The sequence below is a fragment of the Penicillium verrucosum genome (genome assembly GCF_028828655.1).
Source record: "Penicillium verrucosum strain IBT 35672 chromosome Unknown utg000003l_segment0_segment0, whole genome shotgun sequence".
Lineage (NCBI taxonomy): Eukaryota > Fungi > Ascomycota > Eurotiomycetes > Eurotiales > Aspergillaceae > Penicillium > Penicillium verrucosum.
The window spans coordinates 3907884-3926851 of NW_026643212.1; the positions used below are offsets into that span (position 1 = coordinate 3907884).

An 18968-nucleotide genomic window follows, 5' to 3' on the forward strand; every position below is an offset into this window, starting at 1 on the left:
TCGATTAGACCTCTTCAGTGAGTCCAAATAGTAGGAGGGCAACAGCCAAGCTTTCATAGATTTTTCGACTAGAATGGTATACTCGGTTTTGATTTGTCAACCCCAACATCTCAAGCCTTTGGGTGCCGACTTGAATTAATATTCGCCAACCTGTTTGATTCGAGAAGTGCTAGCCGCTTTTCCATTGTCCTGTCTTGATGTTACCGATGTATCTCCCTCTATAGACGATGACTCGAGGGGGTCAATAACTGAGAGACCCGCCTCTGCCTTTGCTGCCTTTTTCTTATCGTGCCACAAAAGTAATTGAATTGTTGCGGTGCATAAGACTGGAAAGATATTGTCAGTAGGGAATATGACTCGAATGGAGAAGGAATAGCTTCTTACTGAGCAATACTTGAAGTACGATTGACCAGGTATATCCCTTGGGAGCCTGGGGGAAGTCTGTGGTTTTCCACACGAAATTGGGTGCCTTTGTTCAAGCTAGTTAGTATTGTACTTGAGAGAGGATAAGAGCAGAAGAGACTCACGACGGCTTGTACAACATAAGCAAAGTCATTAGCCATAGCAACAAGCAACGCTCGCTTTTCTGTATCATCGGAGCAGATCTCGTTGATCCAACTCAAGATTAAAGGACCGGCACCAGCCTAAAAGCACCGTTAAGATGTGACGATTGAACACTTCACGGAATTGCAGACTTACGCCAATATTACTCAGCCAATAAACAGCCATACGGCCCTTGAGATTTGTGTAAAATGGTAGAGTCTTCAACAAGACGGCGAAAATGAGCTGCGGAATAGAGGCAATCGTTAGCTACCGTAGTATGGAAATAACTGGACTGATGTAGCCTCTCTTGACTCACAGTAATAACGGCACCGATGTAAATAAATGGCCAGCGAGCGCCGCGACATGGCCCATCGGACAGCCAACCCCAAATCAAGGCCATCACGATGAGAACACCGGTCGTAGGAAGAGGTACTTGTGCGTGAGTTAGTTATTTGTGATTAGATGAAGGGCCCGAAGTCAAACTCACAGTTATTGATCTGTGCAACGGTGTAACTCTTCCCAGGGACAGGAGGAGGGTCGGCATTGAAACTCTTCAGCCAATAGCCCATAGCAGGTTGAAGGTAGCCATTGTTCCAGATGATGTATAGCAATGCTATGTATGGGTTATCGTCAGTATAGTTCCAGGATGAGAAAGACGCATGGTAGAGGACAACTCACGAAGAAGATAAGTATGCCAACTCAACAGGATTGCCTTCGCCCTTTCCTTGGTCAAGGGCTTCTTGCCAGCACGTCCAATATTATCCATTCTCTTGATTGACAGAAGATGCTCCTCTTCCGTTGTCCACCATGTCCTCTTCCCACTTTGCGGTAGGTTAGGGAAGAATACATATCCAGCGAGCGCAAGCGGTAGCGTAATGATACCATCAATAATAAAAAGCCAGCGCCCTATTTTCATCAGTCAGTGGCTGTTTCCTTTGTTTCCGTTTGACTTGAGGCAAAGGGGAGGAATGCTCGAAACCAAAAGCTGAGAGGGAAAAGTGAGAAGGATTGCGGTCACATACATCCAGCGTAACCATGTGTTCCATTCAGGTTTGTATATGCGGCGGCCTGGAGAAAACCGCTGAATAAAGTGCCAACTGAACCGGCAAGCCAGAAGATCATAGCCCGCTTTCCAATTTCTCGTGGTGTGTACCATGATCCCAGTAAGTAGTGGATGCCGGGGTAAAACCCCGATCTATAACCGAGTCAGTAACCGGTCACTCACAGTAAATATAATCTTGGGATATCGACGTACTCAAAAAGTCCGACAAGGAAGCGCAAAGCATACAGGGAGTTGTACGATTTGACGCTTGATGTGCAAATAGTCGCGAGTCCCCATCCTAGCTCCAGCGACGGGATGACCCATCGAGGGGATACTCTGGTTAACAACAAGTTGGACGGAATTTGACCAATAACATATCCCACAGTCCAGATAGACGTGCCTGTAGCACTCGTTAGTGAATGCCAGAAAGCGACTCGACTTTTTTACAAAAAGAAGGACAGGAAAAAGCGGTTTAGACGAGAGCGAAAGCACATACTAGTCACTAGTTGATTGCCAAACATCTCGAGATCCTCTTCCATGCCACTGAGAAATGCATTGTTGACATTCGTTTGGTCGATATTCTTCAAGAAATAACCAACAGATGCGAACGTGAGAACGAAAGCATCTACTTTGAAAAGCAGCCAGCGTTGATCCGGTGGAAGGTCCCATGTATCCCATACATAACTTTTCCATGACCTAACAGGATTTACAACATCATTTCTCTGGGCGTTGTTCCTCTGGTTCTCCGCATCATCTATGCTGTGCACCGAGGCAGTCGTCACTTGTTGAGAATCACCCGTGGTTCCCATTGTGATTTGGGAGTGTGGTGATGGAACACCCACTGCGCAGATTGATAACTGTACAAGGTTTTCTTTTTGGTGGGATTAGAGGAGATTCTACCGATCTTATACAACTAGCGAAATACTTTGTATGTCCTCAGCGGACCTTTTAATCGCGTCAGTGAGAGATACTACAATCATCCCACTATGGGGTGCGACAATTGAGGAGATAGATAGTCATTAAGCCCGAAACTAATGTTGATTACGTTCTATAGGTTCATCTACCGGGTCCCTAGCATACAGACATGGCGATTCTCCGGTGTAATCTTGCGCAATACTCACGCAATTTGCAATTTTCCTTTAAATCCTGCACCTATCTCTGAGGTCAAGGAAAGACCAGTGGACTGGAAAGTATTTTGCTGACGGATATGGGCTTTTCTCACGGTTACGTGCTAAGACGCAATCCCTTGGTATCTTACGTGCTAGAACAACATAAACTCGAACATATGCAACTATTAAAGGACGATGCCTCTGCCCTTATAGTTCTCGACATGACAGATGTTGACAATGAAAGGATACCTAATTGCCGGAAGTCATTGTTATGCCCCCAAACAAATTTGTGAGATCGACCTGAGCCTCAAGGGGTTCACCCGGATTACGCAAGTCTTAGCATGATTATTCTAACATATGATCAGATACTGGTGTTTCAATATATAAGCCCATTGACATTCTCACGCTCGGCCACCCTATGTCTACCTCGAAAGGCCAAGGATTCCCAGGCCAGGGGGACATCCATTTGTAGATGAAATTTGATCGATTTTGTCAAAATTCGCACAGATTCATTCAATGTTTGCAAGTAGTCACCTGCCTGCCGGGGTCCTTCTTTCCTATTTGGTCTATTTTGTCAAAATTCGAACAGGTTCAATGTTTGCACCTGCTTTAGCGAGGTCCTTCTTTCCTATTTAATCGATTTTGTCAAAATTCGAACAGGTTCAATGTTTGCAGCTGCTTTAGCGAGATTCTTCTTTCCTATTTGATCGATTTTGTCAAAATTCGAACAGATTCAATGTTTGCATTATAGTCATTGGAAAGGTATAAATACCCCTTCCCCCCCGGCTTCTCTCTTCTTTTTTTTCTCTTCCGTCTTCATATCTCTCTGCTATTTCTCAGCTTTCACCATAGTCCCCAGTCACCATGACCCACCTACCATAAATATCTCCCTACCCTAACCTTGAAATACATATGCTTACTTATTTATAGGACCTTCCCTCACGAATATAAGATATCTACAATAGTATCCCCTCTTCTCTTGTTGATTGAAGACACGCTGACTTTTTTTTCTAGGCATCCTGATAGTAGGACCATCCATGGCGTCGACTCTGCACTCTAGGCCTTGTCATCTTAAGCATCCACTATGACCTTGACCCCTTATCATACATTCATCATGACCACCCATCATGACCACCCATCATGACCACCCATCATGACCATCCATCATGACCATCCATCATGACAGTCCACTGTGCTTCCGCCATGCCTACTATCACCAACCATCTTAGCCTTCCTCTTGGCTATCATTCATTGTGACAACAAACCATGATAACTATATACCCCCTTCCCCCAATCCAATGTATACTGACTGTTTCCTAGGAACAACCTTAGTGCCCTGATCAGGATAACTATATACCCCCTTCCCCCAATTCAATGTGTACTAACTGGTTCCTAGGAACAACCTTGGAGCCCTGATGCGATGGTGGTACCACCGACGGTGACGACAACACCCCTGGCCTTTACATCTTCACCTTGTCTGTCTTGACCAACCTTCTGTCTTGACCAACCTTCTGTCTTGACCAACCTTCTGTCTTGACCAACCTTCTTCTGTCTTGACCACAATCTGTCTTGACCACAATCTGTCTTGACCACAATCTGTCTTGACCACAATCTGTCTTGACCAACCCCAACCTTCCGTCTTGACCAACCTTCTTCTGTCTTGACCACCCTTCTGTCTTGACCACCTTCTGTCTTGACCACCTTCTGTCTTGACCACCTTCTGTCTTGACCACCTTCTGTCTTGACCACCTTCTGTCTTGACCACCTTCTGTCTTGACCACAATCTGTCTTGACCAACCTTCTTCTGTCTTGACCACAATCTGTCTTGACCACAATCTGTCTTGACCAGCCTTCTGTCTTGACCAACCTTCTTCTGTCTTGACCAACCTTCTTCTGTCTTGACCACCTTCCGTCTTGACCAACCTTCTTCTGTCTTGACCAACCTTCTTCTGTCTTGACCACCTTCTGTCTTGACCACCTTCTGTCTTGACCACCTTCTGTCTTGACCACCTTCTGTCTTGACCACCTTCTGTCTTGACCACCTTCTGTCTTGACCACCTTCTGTCTTGACCACAATCTGTCTTGACCACAATCTGTCTTGACCAACCTTCTTCTGTCTTGACCACAATCTGTCTTGACCACAATCTGTCTTGACCAGCCTTCTGTCTTGACCAACCTTCTTCTGTCTTGACCAACCTTCTTCTGTCTTGACCACCTTCCGTCTTGACCAACCTTCTTCTGTCTTGACCAACCTTCTTCTGTCTTGACCACCTTCTGTCTTGACCACCTTCTGTCTTGACCACCTTCTGTCTTGACCACCTTCTGTCTTGACCACAATCTGTCTTGACCAACCTTCTTCTGTCTTGACCACAATCTGTCTTGACCACAATCTGTCTTGACCAGCCTTCTGTCTTGACCAACCTTCTTCTGTCTTGACCAACCTTCTTCTGTCTTGACCAACCTTCTGTCTTGACAACAATCTGTCTTGACCACCCTTCCGTCTTGACCAACCTTCTTCTGTCTTGACCAACCTTCTTCTGTCTTGACCAACCTTCTGTCTTGACCACAATCTGTCTTGACCACCCTTCCGTCTTGACCAACCTTCTTCTGTCTTGACCAACCTTCTTCTGTCTTGACCAACCTTCTGTCTTGACCACAATCTGTCTTGACCACCCTTCCGTCTTGACCAACCTTCTTCTGTCTTGACCACCCTTCTGTCTTGACCAACCTTCTTCTGTCTTGACCACAATCTGTCTTGACCAACCTTCTTCTGTCTTGACCAACCATTCATCATGGCCACCACCATCCACCGTAACCACCATCCATCATGGGTCTTCCAAAAGTCGCCACCTTCCACCATCTTACGAATTCACCTTGCCTTCGATACCTACGATCTTCCACTGCGCCCACCATCAACCATCAATCACCCACCACAACAATAACAACTTTCTTGGCCTTTCATATGGCCTTGCGTTTACCAAAAAACCCCTCAACCTTCACTATCCAATTGATAACGACCTGTCGCAACCATCCACCTTGACAACCATCCATCCCGACAACCATCCATCCTAACAACCACCTACCTTGACAACTATCCACCTTGACAACTATCTTAAGAACCACTTTGAAACCTACCTTGACAACTATCTTGAGAACCATCTATCCTGAGAACCACCCACCTTGACAACCATCTACCTTGACAGCCACTTTGAGAACAATCCACTTTGATGACCATCTTGACAACAATCTATCTTGACAACCACTTTGAAACCCACCTTGGCAACCATCCACTATGACAACCATCCACCTTGACAACCATCCACCTTGACAACCATCCACCTTGACAACCATCCACCTTGACAACCATCCACCTTGACAACCATCCACCTTGACAACCATCCACCTTGACAACCATCCACCTTGACAACCATCCACCTTGACAACCATCCACCTTGACAACCATCCACCTTGACAACCATCCACCTTGACAACCATCCACCTTGACAACCACTTTGAGAACAATCCACTTTGATGACTATCTTGACAACAATCTATCTTGACAACCATCCACCTTGACAACCACTTTGAGAACTACCTACCTTGACAACCACCTACCTTGACAATCATCCACCTTAACAACCACTTTGAGAACAATCCATCTTGACAACAATCCATCTTGACAACCACTTTGAAACCCACCTTGACAACCATCCACTTTGACAACCATCCACTTTGACAACCATCTACCATCTACTACGGCCACCACCCAAAAAGTCCTTGGGGTTTACCGTCCGCTATCGTCACCACGATACTTCCATCTTGATCATCAACTGCGGCCACCATCCACTACGGCCACCACTCAAAAAGTCCTTGGGGTTTACCGTCCGCCATCGTCACCACGATACTTCCATCTTGATCATCAACTGCGGCCACCATCCACTACGGCCACCACTCAAAAAGTCCTTGGGGTTTACCGTCCGCCATCGTCACCACGATACTTCCATCTTGATCATCAACTGCGGCCACCACCCACTACGGCCACCACTCAAAAAGTCCTTGGGGTTTACCGTCCCCCATCGTCACCACGATACTTCCCATCTTGATCATCAACTGCGGCCACCATCTACGACGGATATTTCCCTCTTGACCAGCCAGTATGGCCATCGTCCACCTTGGCACCATTACCAAACAAATGCCTAGTACACCACAGCCAGCCCAACCTCTCGTGGCCAAACCAACAACTCAAACTGGCTATTCAAAGCTTCCGGATCAAGCATTTTCCTCCACTGATCAATTCATTTCACCACCAAACTTTTTAATATCTCATATCGTTGTCTAGGATCAATATGGTTTTGTCGACATAAATCAGATTTCATATGTCATTATGATTATCTAGAAGGAGAATCAATTCGGGTAGTCTCATTCTATTACTTTCAAATATTTCCTCTAGATCTGTATGCCGGAACGCGGCAAAGATAGTAATATGTAGTTAATATGTAGTTACCTACTAAGTCAATCCGCTCTGCCCGGGAAGTGGGATAGAGTAATCACCTTAATTGCACTACCAAGAACTCATTGTTTACCACTATAATATCTATCAATCAATGAGATAGACCAGTTGGTCGCATTTCTTGGGAGCACCCGTGGACCTGCGCCTAACCCGGTCAGAATAAGAAGTATGCCGAGTACGTAGAGGAGAGGCTATCTCTGTTATATGGGATATACAACATAGGTCTAGATATGCCCGGTAAAACTCTAACATATCGAGATCAAAAGTCCCCTCTAACAAAGGTGGCACAGAGTACATATGGCCTTAGATAATAAAGGTTGCCATGGCTGTCAGCGCTGACCCTTCATGGCCACATCGAATCTTGTGGAGATCAACCTCGATAAGACCCATATCCAAGCTAATGAAGAAATATACCTGAGCCAAATTAGTGCTTGTCACTAATTCCACTGAGCAGTGGTCCCTGCCCCTCGTCGCGCCAAAATCCCGTGTTTGCTTTCCTTCATTATCTCGCGTCTTTTCTTTTGTCTAGCCAAATTCAGTCCACACCACAACCTCGCTGAAGATGGATGCCCAGCAATCCTCCAACTCAGTTGTCTCTGCAAGTACAGCGGGCAAGGACAAAGACCTGCCGAACTCGTTGCTGGCGGAGGCAAGATCGATTCGAAATGGAGACCAAGATCTCTTGCAGGGGGAGAAGGTGGACGAGGTTCTTGCTGCCAAGATGACAATTATCAATGATGTGGGAAATCAATATCCTCGTACCGTGCATGAATGAGACACCCGACTAACTCGAGGCCCTTTGTCCTCTGTAGACCATTGATGAGATCGGTTTCACACCACACCACTGGAAGCTATTTTGCCTGAACGGATTCGGATATGCAGTTGACTCGCTCATCACTTTGATTCAGTCCATTATTTCAACCCAGGCCAGGTTGGAGTTCAACCCATCATATGCCACCGGGCTCACCATCGCGGTTTATGTCGGTATGTTGGTGGGTGCAATCTTCTGGGGCTTTTCGGCAGATATTATCGGCCGGCGATTTGCCTTCAACTTTTCCCTGCTTATTTCATCGATATTCACCATCGTTGCGGGGGCTTCCCCCTCTTGGGTCACCTTAGGTTTATTTGTCTCCTTGAGTGCCTTTGGTGCTGGGGGAAACCTAGTTCTCGATACTACAGTCTTTCTCGAATACCTTCCCAGCAAGGAACAGTGGCTGCTGACACTGATGGCAGCGTGGTGGGGTGAGATTAAACTCCCTAGTATACCTTCCGTCGAAAGTCTGAACTGACTCGCAGTATCTAGGTCTGGGTCAGCTTATCGCAGGTCTGTTTGCTTGGGCCTTTCTTCCTAACTTCTCCTGTAGCGATGCAGCCACATGCACCCGTGAAAATAACCAGGGATGGCGTTATGTTTGGTACGCATCCGGCGCCTTGGTGTTCGTTCTCTCGATCCTCCGTGTAACCATTATCCGCCTTGAAGAAACTCCCAAGTTCCTCATTTCCGAAGGCAAAGACGAGCGAGCAGTACACGTCCTACGCAGCATCGCCAATCGACACAACCGCCCATGCAGCCTATCCATCGACAAGCTTCAGGCATGCGGACAAATTGCTCACAGCAAGGCTCCAGGGTCTGGCAGGCTTGCGCAGCTCATCTCCCCAAGTGAAGTGTTCTTTCATCTTCGTGGACTCTTCGCAACTCGCAAAATGGCCTTATCGACGACTCTGGTCTGGCTCTCATGGCTCCTCATTGGCCTTGCCTATCCGCTTTACAATGTCTTCCTCCCCACATACCTTGCATCGCGCGGCGCATCCTTTGGACAGACCAGCCCGTTTATCACCTGGAGAATCTACGCCATCAACAACACCAGTAGTATCTTCGGTCCTGTGTTAGCGGGATTCATGTGTCGCTCGCCCTGGTTCTGGGGTCGTCGGGGAACCATGATCGTCGGAGCTTTAATCACAATGGTTTTCTTTTTCTGCTACACACAAGTGCGCACTCAGAGTCAGAATGTGGGGTTCACGTGCGCTATTTCCTTCTGCTTGAATATCTACTATGGTACCCTCTATGCTTACACGCCCGAGGTATGTGCTTATTCACTTTCATTGGCTCTGTCATCCCATATCTCATTACTCGATAGGTATTCCCCTCCGCCCACCGGGGCACAGGAAATGGTGTTGCTATTGCGCTCAATCGGATCATGGGAATTGTCAGTGCTGTTGTCAGCCTTGCCGCGAATGTAAGGATTTATTCTTTGCTCTCTTGAGAAGAATGCTTATATTGTTATCAGTCCAGCACTCCCGTGCCGATATACATATGCGCGGCCCTTTACATTGTGATGGCAATTATTGCCGGAGCTTTGCCATTTGAACCGTATGGCCGACGGAGCAGCTGAAGGGGAAGTGTTTTGATGAGGATACACAACGGTCAATTTCTGAGTATCTTACAGTCTTCTTTTGGGCCTAACAATTTTTACATGGACGAGTGTTTTGATACCTAAGAGAAATTTCACATTATTCACTCTCGGCTACTTAGTAGACATATCATCAATACACCATCTGGTCTTCAGATAGATAAAGCGTTGATACTAATTGAACTAGTGCGCGAATTTGGATTTAATATGTAGGGCATTCCTTTCTAAAGAGACCGGAACAACGGGTTCCATTAATTTCTCATGTCTTATTGCGTATCTGCTACCGTTGGTGGATGACCCTACGCTGACCAGAGAAGTTTTCCGCTGGGGACCGGTTATCGGGTAGGAAGAGGGGTTACGGAGAACGATCGAATGGCATATCCTCATGCATGAGAGGCAGTCTGACTGACATCTAATTGACAAGCGGGCTATTGGTTGGTAGCTGCATCATAGTCCACGGGCATTGCTTCCAGGATTATGATCTGTTGCCTTTTCTCCATCTGATCGCTCAATAAGGTCTGTTTGCGCTGTGGTCTTCGGACTCAAAGATCGTTCCGATACCCCTCTATAGCTGCTATTTCTAATGAATCCGTGTAACCGGCACGAAAACCATTGGGAATAAAAGCAAAGATCCCCGGAGTCTCTTTCTTCTTATCAATAAGCTCTCTATCTCATAAATTATATCAACCTATCAGATCAACGACACGGTCATCGAACGTGGGTCCGACAAATATTTCCTCTTTGGGAATGGTTTATCGTGGCCAAGTATGAACGTCAAGTTGTATGACAAGGCGAGACTTGCCAATCACGGCGTTATGTCAGGACCATTTTTCAAGTGTCAGTTTACTATGTCTGCGTTTTGATTCTTGGCCAGGGCGGGGTGAGTCTATATATGACTCCCATCCCCCAGCACAAAGCAGTCCCAGTTCAAATCAAACATCTTTAGCAACCATCACTTGATTCATCCTTTTTCTTTTTCTTTTTCCAAACCAACCCTTCAGCGCAATCTATACAATGGGTGACTATACACCGGAACTGGCAGCAGCTTCAGTGCCTACCCCATCCGAGAAGCTGGTCGACTCCACTGGTATCAAACCATCCAGCGGAGTCCTCTACCACCAACTACGAAATGAGCCCTTGAACATTGTCAGTGGTCGAGGAAGCTACCTGATAACTGAGGATGGTCTGGAAATTTTGGATGCGACATGTGGCGCAGCTGTATCCTGTCTTGGTCACAGTGACGAGCGAGTCAACGAAGCCATCTTGGACCAGCTGAAGAAAGTTCCCTACTGTTATTCAATGTTCTTCACCAATAGTGCTGCGGAGAGTTTGGCAAAGCTTCTGGTAGACTCAACCGGAGGCAAGATGTCTCGTGCCTATATCGTGAGCTCGGGTAAGAACCCATGTCTATGCTGAATCACGATTGATTTTCTAAAAACACAATAGGTACCGAAGCCGTCGAGGCTGCTGTGAAGATGGCTATTCAGTACTTTACAGAGTTGCCCGTTCCAGAGCCCCAGCGGGTGAATATCATTTCTCGGCAGTCGTCCTACCACGGAAATACCCTCGGGTCACTTGCTGTTGGACACCACGCCTCGCGGAGGAGGATCTATGAAAGTCTTCTTTCGAAGAATATCAACCACGTGCCCCAATGCTATCCCTACCGCAGAATGAATACCAATGAAAGCACCGAAGCCTACGTTGCAAGACTGGCCCAAGAACTGGAAGACGAATTCCAAAGACTTGGCCCCAACACTGTCTGCGCATTCGTAGCCGAGACAATGCCAGGTGCTGTGAGTAAAACGCAATCCTGCCATGATAAGTATGCTAATTGTTTTCATAGACACTTGGGTGTGTTCCCCCATTGCCCGGCTACCTCAAGGCACTAAAAGCTGTCTGCGAGCGACACGGTGCGCTCTTCATCCTTGACGAGGTAATGTCCGGCATGGGCCGCACCGGAACCCTCCATGCCTGGGAGCAAGAAGACGTCGTCCCTGATCTTCAAACAATTGCCAAGGGACTCGGCGCCGGCTATGCTCCGGTCGCAGGGTTGCTCATCAACAAGCATGTCGTCGACACTCTGAACAAGGGTACCGGCGCTTTTGTCCACAGTCAGACATACCAGGGACATCCAGTCGCCTGTGCGGCTGCATATAAGGTGCAGAAGATCATACAAGAGGATAACCTGCTACCGAATGTGCGAGCGATGGGAGACTATCTGGGTCAGCGTCTTCACGAGCGTTTGGATAGTCACCCCCATATTGGTGAAATTCGAGGCAGAGGATTATTCTGGGCTGTTAGTTTTCTACATTTCTATTTTTGTGACTTTACTAACATGGTTATAGATGGAATTTGTTCAGGATAAAGAGACGAAAGAGCCATATCCGCCTTCAAAGGCGCTTTCTCGGACTCTACATGCGACAGGGCTCAAGCCTGCACATGCGATTTCGTTGATGCCCGGAAATGGCGGTATCGATGGTGTTAATGGGGATCATATTATCCTAGCGCCGCCTTACAATACTACCCGTGACGAGATTGATTTGATAGTCGATCGGACTGTTCGGGTCATTCAGGAGGTTCTGGGATAAAGGTTTCTTTGCGAATTAGTCTCCGTCGTATCTTCCGACAATTAGCTTCGTTAAATTGCAATTCAATTTCTAATCAATCAGAATGAATGACTCTTTGCGTATGTTTGACAAGACTTTTCCGCTGCGGTATGGTAAGTCGATGCCGCTGTATATATATATAGCTAGGAGGTGGTCTTTTGAGCAATTTCAAAAGAATTCACCATAGCCACTCTTGTTCCCCTTATTTTCATTTTTTACCGCATTACAACAAAAAATCTTAGCATATGTTGTATATTATAGACTTAATCTGAACAGTGTCATTGCAATATATATTGTCCCGAGTGTTGATAGTAATCTAATTGGTCAATAGTCAGGTGACCGTCGTATATGGTGAGAAGGCTGCGGGGAAACAAGACTCATATAATCCATGTCCCTACTATATTATTTGTGGATCTCTCACTAGCCAGAGGTAGATCATTTGTTTGATCGGCGAAATGCCTCGAGACGACAAATTTTCACGGTCACGGACTGGTATGACGGCTCATTCCAAGGCGAAGTATAAGTGCTGATATAGATACGGAGAAGGATGTCTGCAATGCCGAAAGAAACACAATAAATGTGACGAGCAACAGCCAATTTGCTCATTTTGTGCTTCGCGGGATTTGGACTGTCAATACTCATCGGGTGTGAAATGGGTTCGACCAAAAGAGCCAATACCAACAAGACATAAGCCTCGCAAAGACACTCGTCGAGCAATAGCACAAAACATAGGTCGACCTTCGGCACTTTTCGCACAGACATGTTTTGAGTCTGCAGAAGACAAATCTGCCTGGGAATATTGTACGTGACTTCATGCCATATGATTGGAACTGGAATATCTAATCGAGAATACTCGCATAGACATAAGCCTCGTTTCATCTAATGTCCCCGCTGTAGATGGCCCGGACAACCCTTACCGACAGGTCTCTATCCCAGCCCTATCATCACCGATTCTTCTCGAGACTATTGTCTGCATATCGACAGAACATATGCTCAACTTCGGATTAGCCAGCGTTGATCTCGCGGCTAAGCGTCAGCAGAGAATGCTCAGAACGCTCGGACAAAACCTGCTCAGTATTGACGCCAAGGCCGCGTATGACGCAGGTACAATCGTAGCCAGCAACACGCACGAGCGAGAAGCGCTCCTCACAGCCGTTGTTCTTCAGGGGATCGTCGTCGCACAGTCAGCAGATGGCGTACTGGAGCCTCACATCAAATGCGCCTCTTGGCTCATGCAAGCAGTAGGCTACTTCGACGAGATCCCACAAAATCCCATCGCACGCATGACAGTACAACGCTTCGGCATGGTCGATGTAATGCTAGCCATCTCACGACAGCGAAGGCCGTACGCACCGCAAAACTTTATACTCAACCAGCCCGACCAGCATCGCTGGGACACCACCGAGCCCTCCTTCTACAAGATGACAGGATGTCCACAGCCATTGATGTGCTTCTTAGTACGAATAGCGCATCTAGCCTGCGACGGGCTCGAAACAAATCTACACGAAGGCGCCATTCTCAACAAAGCATTCCAACTCGATACCGAGCTCCGCGCCTGGGGATCCGCATATAATGGAATCCCACCGGCGCAAGGCGAGCGCACGCCTCTAGATATCCTTACCGAGTGCTTTTACTGGACTGCTCATTTGCTGCTTGCCCGTCGGGTCTTTCGAGACCAGACGTGCTCGCCGCGCGTGCAGCATTTGGCACATGTGTGCTTTGGTCTGATGGATCATCTGTCAACGGGCTGTGGGCCCGATTCGTCGCTGCCTCAGCCGTTTTACATTGCGGCGAGGGAGGCTATATCCCCTGAAGATCGTGTGTGGGTTCGACAGAAGCATGAGTCTATGACAGCTTATTATCGGGAACAACAGCGGAACTCGGCAATGGAGCTTATTGAGCAGATTTGGGAAACTACGGATAAGCTACGGGAGTTGGGTAGTGACTCCGGTTGGCCGACGGGGATTAAATTGTCAATTGTGGATAGTTATGTGCAAGCGCTTGACAGAGGGGCTTGTTTCTTCATCTTTTGACAAAGTTTTTTTCTTTTCTTTTGGTATTTTAAGGGGTTCTCTTTTCCCCGCGGGCAATTAGGGATGAACCGGTTCGCGGAGCAAGCTTGAAACAATGAACGATCCTAGGGGTATTTACCTAGATGGGAATATCGGGATCTCGCATGTCAACAATAGAAGATGAAGCGCAACATACCGTTGGGTCATTATGTTGTAAACTCGAAGGTTACTGCCTACAGCACGGAGTAGCCGACGGAAACGAAGGCAAAGAATAAACACTTAGGAATTCTGGTTTCTCCACTACACAACATCGATTCAATAGTTATGATAGTTATGCACAATATACAACATATACAACAGATACGGAGCACAGAAGTTGTACATAGTTATTTATATCATATGATGGATGTATACTCCGTACGTACGGAGTACGGAGTAAACGAGCAACTCTTAAAGCGGAGTATTAGAAAACCGGATACAACGGATGTAGAGTTGGCCGGGGTGGTCTAGAATGACCTGTCATGTTTCTAGGACCAATCATAATCGATGGTAGGGCGGGTACCTGAATGTTTCTCTTTGGCGGTCCACGGAACTGCACGTGTAACTGCATGCTTATTGGCCGAGTCCACAGGATCAGCCCCCGAAAACCGTGGTCCCTAACGCTGTCCAATCGTCAATGGCTGACGATTTTCGAATCAGGGGAAACTGCCAGGGGAAAAGACTTCGACTCCATGCATCGAGATTCATATATCCCACTCGGTACACGTTAATTCGTCAAATTGTACTCCGTGAAACGTATCGAGTTGTTAACAGTGTCTCAGATTCCTCGATCTCACTTAGATGCCGTTCGGTATTTAGGCGATCAGGTTCGTGTGTTTATTCGATGTCCTTTTCCTATAGTTAGGGAGTAGTCGAACTAGACTTGCCCCTGAGAGAGACTGAGAAAGAGAGAAAGAGAGTCACACCGATCCAGTTGGACAAGACATAAACGCCGAGTAAGGGGAGTGGCACTCGTACCCCTCTCCAAAACAAATGTTCTGTGTGCCCTTATTGCTCCAGTACTCCGTGTTGCTTGGGCTTATGCAGGTCAACGCAGGGGCCAAAACCAGTTTCCTTCCACTCCATACATCGCACATTGCGATCCTAGATAGAGAAATATATATGGATTTTGTTGGTTTAAATTCATAGAAAAAATAATAAAAATGGTAATAAAAAAAAACGTAAGAGATAACAAAAAAAAAAAAAGACAAATAAATCGAGGCCCTGACCAAGAAAAAAAAACAATGGGCCCCTCCATGAGGTGCCAATAGTCCCAGAAAGCCCCCGGTGCGTTGTCCATCCAAAGTTAACCCGTTCCCTGTGTACGGAGTAGTCAGCATCTCCCATCTCCTGATCCGCTTTCTTCTTCTGCCTATTGTGTTTCTCATTCCCTCCATTCTTTTCTTTTTTTCTTGCGTCCGTTTCATTCTTTCACGGCGACATTATATCACTCATTTCTACCCAATTCATTCATTTCCTCGAGAACGGTTTCTCCCCCTCCCGTTCCCTCCCCCCGTTGATCGACTCAACCTGGGTATTTGAGCATTTGCCGAAACATCTTCATTGATTCTTCATTGATTCTTGTCGATATAGGGAGAAATTATTCCCCTGCCATTCGTTCCCAGCTGCTTAGGCCAGCCTTTTTATTTATCCCCTCGTTTTTTTTGGACGCCTCTGCGACGCGCCCTTTCAACCCAACCACCCAGTCTCTGACGTGGACACCCTCGAAAGCCATTCGATCCCTACGCTGGACTTCCGTTCATTTACATCTTCAACTTGTCTCTCTCGCGCCTGTGGCTGCTTCGAGAACATCATCATATCCAAAAATCTGTCTCCGCACCACAATCACACCCATCCTATTATTTGTCGGCCGGATCGTCACACACCGTACCCTTTCATTCCGAAAAAAAAAAAAAAAAAAAAACCATATACGCAACCCCAAGAAAGGCATATCGAACACCTTAAACACACATTCCCGATTACGTGCGATATATTTTCTACCATACCACGTTACATTATGTCTTCGTTGACAGAAATGCATTACCCGCCAACCGGCGGAATTGCACCCACGGCATCGTCCTCCTCGCCTCCAGCTTCCACACCCTCTCCGTCAACTTCGAGTGCTACCACGGCTCATTCGTCTGCTACGCGCCGACCTCCTCGCAAAAGCACTCTGACTCAACAGCAGAAAAACAACAAACGTCAACGCGCAACTCAGGATCAGCTTGTCCTTCTGGAGATCGAATTCAACAAGAACCCAACACCCACTGCGGCTACCAGAGAACGCATTGCTTCGGACATTAACATGACGGAGCGGTCTGTGCAAATCTGGTTCCAGAACCGGTAGGTTCTACCTGAAAGTGTGTTTGTATTTTTTTCATCTTTACTGACTCAAGATAGTCGTGCTAAAATCAAGATGCTGGCGAAAAAGAGCATTGAAACTGGCGAAGGATGCGATTCTATCCCCGAATCCATGCGACACTATCTCGCGATGCAGTTTGACCCGAACAAGCCTGGCGCAAGAGACCCCTTTGGACGTACTGGCTCATATGGCCCGCCGAGCATGTACGCAAACGAGACCAACTCTTCTGGCAAAGTTGGTATGTTTATGGCTCTCTCTGATCCAATCATCTGTTAAACTAACTCGTCCTTTTAGTGATCTCTCATTTCACTTGCCGTTCCCTGACTGTCGGCAGCTGGCGGCGCATTGGACAAAACGCCATGGACTTGGTCGTTTTCTATTCCCCCGATAAGGCATGCATGACATACTATATCAACAACGATGCTGCTGGCTATAAGATCGAGTATCCGTTCGCCTATATCAAGAACATCACCTTGGAAACCGGTGATCCAAGCCCTGGGCCGAATGGGGAACCACCTCGACCAGGTGGTCTTGTCGTGGAACTGAACCGCCCGCCGCACTTTTACATGGACTCATCCAACTCTGGAGGGTTTTATCAGTGTGGCGATTTCACCGAGGAGCAACAAGCTAGTCAGATCATGGTTCATCACCTGGGAGGCCATCCCAAGGTCTTGAGCGTTCAGCTTGCCAAGCTTGTGTCGTTAGAGTCCTTCCAGAACCGCCTGGCTTATAATAACAGCAATCTTACCGCGCCAGCTGCGATGTCTCCGCCATTCATCCAGCGTCCTGCATCTCAGCCCAACCAGTTTGTCGCTCCCACTTACATGAACTTGTACCAGGACAGCAACCACTTGGGTTTCAATATGCCAGCTGCTCGTGGCCACAAGCGCCAACGAAGCCGTTCTGTACCTGTTGCAGTTGATATCTCGTCATTCCAGAGTCCCATGTCTTCCTTCCACGTGCCACCCCCTCCACCCCCGTTCAACCACACGGAGGCAGGCATCTACGCACCCGTTCCCCAGTCAGTGCACCACCTCCCCACCGACCTTCGCATCGACACCCAAGGATATGGACTCGATTTCCGCACCAACTCCATGTCTGCGACGACCACCGGATCACCTCCCGACTTCGCCAGTCCCATGTACAGCAATGCCGGTCAGGGCGAGATCACACCAGTTGCCAGCATGGCGCCTCAGTTCAATGTGCCCTTCGTCTCGGGCGGTTCAACCGATGCCTCGGCAATGGGCTCTCATGCCCCATCTCCTTACTCCAGCATGAGCCCTGCAGACCCGCTGATTGCAAACCACTCACCACCACTGTCCAACATATCGCACGGCTCCTCCGATATGTATGGTTTCTCCCATGACCAGCAGACTGGCTTTGATGACGGTCTTTCGATTAACGATATGTACTCGAAGCATCATATCAATTATGGAGTTTCGCACGAAAGCCCGAGCTTCGAACTGCCCATGCATGGCCTCTCTGCCCACCCTTCTCCTGGCATGGGCGATTACTCCCACAGTATGGCTAACTTGGATGAGATCAACTCACAGGGCATGCCGACTGGGTCATGAACGGTTGCTTGAGGTTCTTGAGTTTGTGTTTCTTCTTTTATCCCTTGATGTTTCACGGCCTTTTCTGTGCATGCGGCGCTTATGCTCATGCGTTCTTTGGTGGGTTTTTTATACCTTGGGAATTTCTTCATTGTCCAATGTCGAGAGCCGTGGCTAGGTGTTTGGTTTCGGTTTTCTTTTGTAAAACCCCTCGACGGCTCTTTTTGGATGATTCTCGTCTCGCTGGCGACGGCTAGGAAAGCGATTTTACCCTTTGATGTGTTTCTTGCGTGACATACCCTTATGTCTTATATTGATTATACCCTTTCTATTCTGGGGCCGGTCCTGAAGCGATTTTTGTTCTTTTTTTCTGTTTTCCCGGCTGTACCGGTTGAATCGAGGACCTTTTTTTTCTTCTCTTCTTCTTTTTCCCGGTCAATCTACCATTCTTCATTTTTCCTCATTTTTCTTCATTTTTGATTTATGGCCGGGATCACTTTTTCTTCTTCTTTTCCCCTTTTTTTCCATTTCAAATTCTATTTTACGTGGTTATGCCAAACAGACCGACTTGGGCTGCGACTCCATTCCCCTCAATTTTCCTTTTTTGTTCCCTTTTGTGTGAGTTTCTTCAAGGAGGATGATACTATCTGCCCTACACTCCTGTGGTTACAATGACCCATTCCCACATCATGAGTCTGCAGTCAAATTCTTGCAAATGAGCTTGTTCTGTCGGCACCTGTTTGGGTCTGACATCCAACCAACGCCAATCCTCTGGGCTGCG

The 18968-nt window shown here is 47.3% G+C and overlaps 6 protein-coding genes across 6 annotated transcripts; 4 read left to right on the top strand and 2 right to left on the bottom strand.

Annotated features, from left to right (window-relative positions):
* Positions 1 to 135: 135 nt before the first annotated feature.
* Positions 136 to 2394, bottom strand: N7516_009082 (uncharacterized protein; the record flags this gene model as incomplete). The annotated part of the gene is made up of 10 exons (XM_057221801.1): positions 136 to 326; positions 385 to 469; positions 528 to 644; positions 700 to 786; positions 860 to 975; positions 1031 to 1156; positions 1222 to 1449; positions 1566 to 1738; positions 1799 to 1985; positions 2082 to 2394. The coding sequence occupies 10 exons, from the start codon at positions 2392 to 2394 to the stop codon at positions 136 to 138; spliced, it is 1623 nt and encodes a 540-aa protein (XP_057072073.1).
* Positions 2395 to 4154: 1760 nt separating this feature from the next.
* Positions 4155 to 5516, bottom strand: N7516_009083 (uncharacterized protein; the record flags this gene model as incomplete). Its single annotated transcript, XM_057221802.1, has 1 exon — positions 4155 to 5516. One exon carries the CDS (start codon positions 5514 to 5516, stop codon positions 4155 to 4157), a length of 1362 nt encoding a protein of 453 aa, XP_057072074.1.
* A 2250-nt stretch (positions 5517 to 7766) lies between these two features.
* N7516_009084 (MFS transporter) lies at positions 7767 to 9597 on the top strand (the record flags this gene model as incomplete). The annotated part of the gene is made up of 5 exons (XM_057221803.1): positions 7767 to 7943; positions 8017 to 8446; positions 8508 to 9286; positions 9343 to 9441; positions 9493 to 9597. 5 exons carry the CDS (start codon positions 7767 to 7769, stop codon positions 9595 to 9597), a joined length of 1590 nt encoding a protein of 529 aa, XP_057072075.1.
* Positions 9598 to 10629: 1032 nt separating this feature from the next.
* Positions 10630 to 12203, top strand: N7516_009085 (uncharacterized protein; the record flags this gene model as incomplete). Its single annotated transcript, XM_057221804.1, has 4 exons — positions 10630 to 11008; positions 11062 to 11408; positions 11459 to 11911; positions 11961 to 12203. 4 exons carry the CDS (start codon positions 10630 to 10632, stop codon positions 12201 to 12203), a joined length of 1422 nt encoding a protein of 473 aa, XP_057072076.1.
* An 82-nt stretch (positions 12204 to 12285) lies between these two features.
* Positions 12286 to 14254, top strand: N7516_009086 (uncharacterized protein; the record flags this gene model as incomplete). The annotated part of the gene is made up of 2 exons (XM_057221805.1): positions 12286 to 12334; positions 13119 to 14254. The coding sequence occupies 2 exons, from the start codon at positions 12286 to 12288 to the stop codon at positions 14252 to 14254; spliced, it is 1185 nt and encodes a 394-aa protein (XP_057072077.1).
* A 2035-nt stretch (positions 14255 to 16289) lies between these two features.
* N7516_009087 (homeobox domain-containing protein) lies at positions 16290 to 18208 on the top strand (the record flags this gene model as incomplete). Its single annotated transcript, XM_057221806.1, has 3 exons — positions 16290 to 16615; positions 16673 to 16872; positions 16929 to 18208. The coding sequence occupies 3 exons, from the start codon at positions 16290 to 16292 to the stop codon at positions 18206 to 18208; spliced, it is 1806 nt and encodes a 601-aa protein (XP_057072078.1).
* Between the last annotated feature and the right edge of the window lie 760 nt (positions 18209 to 18968).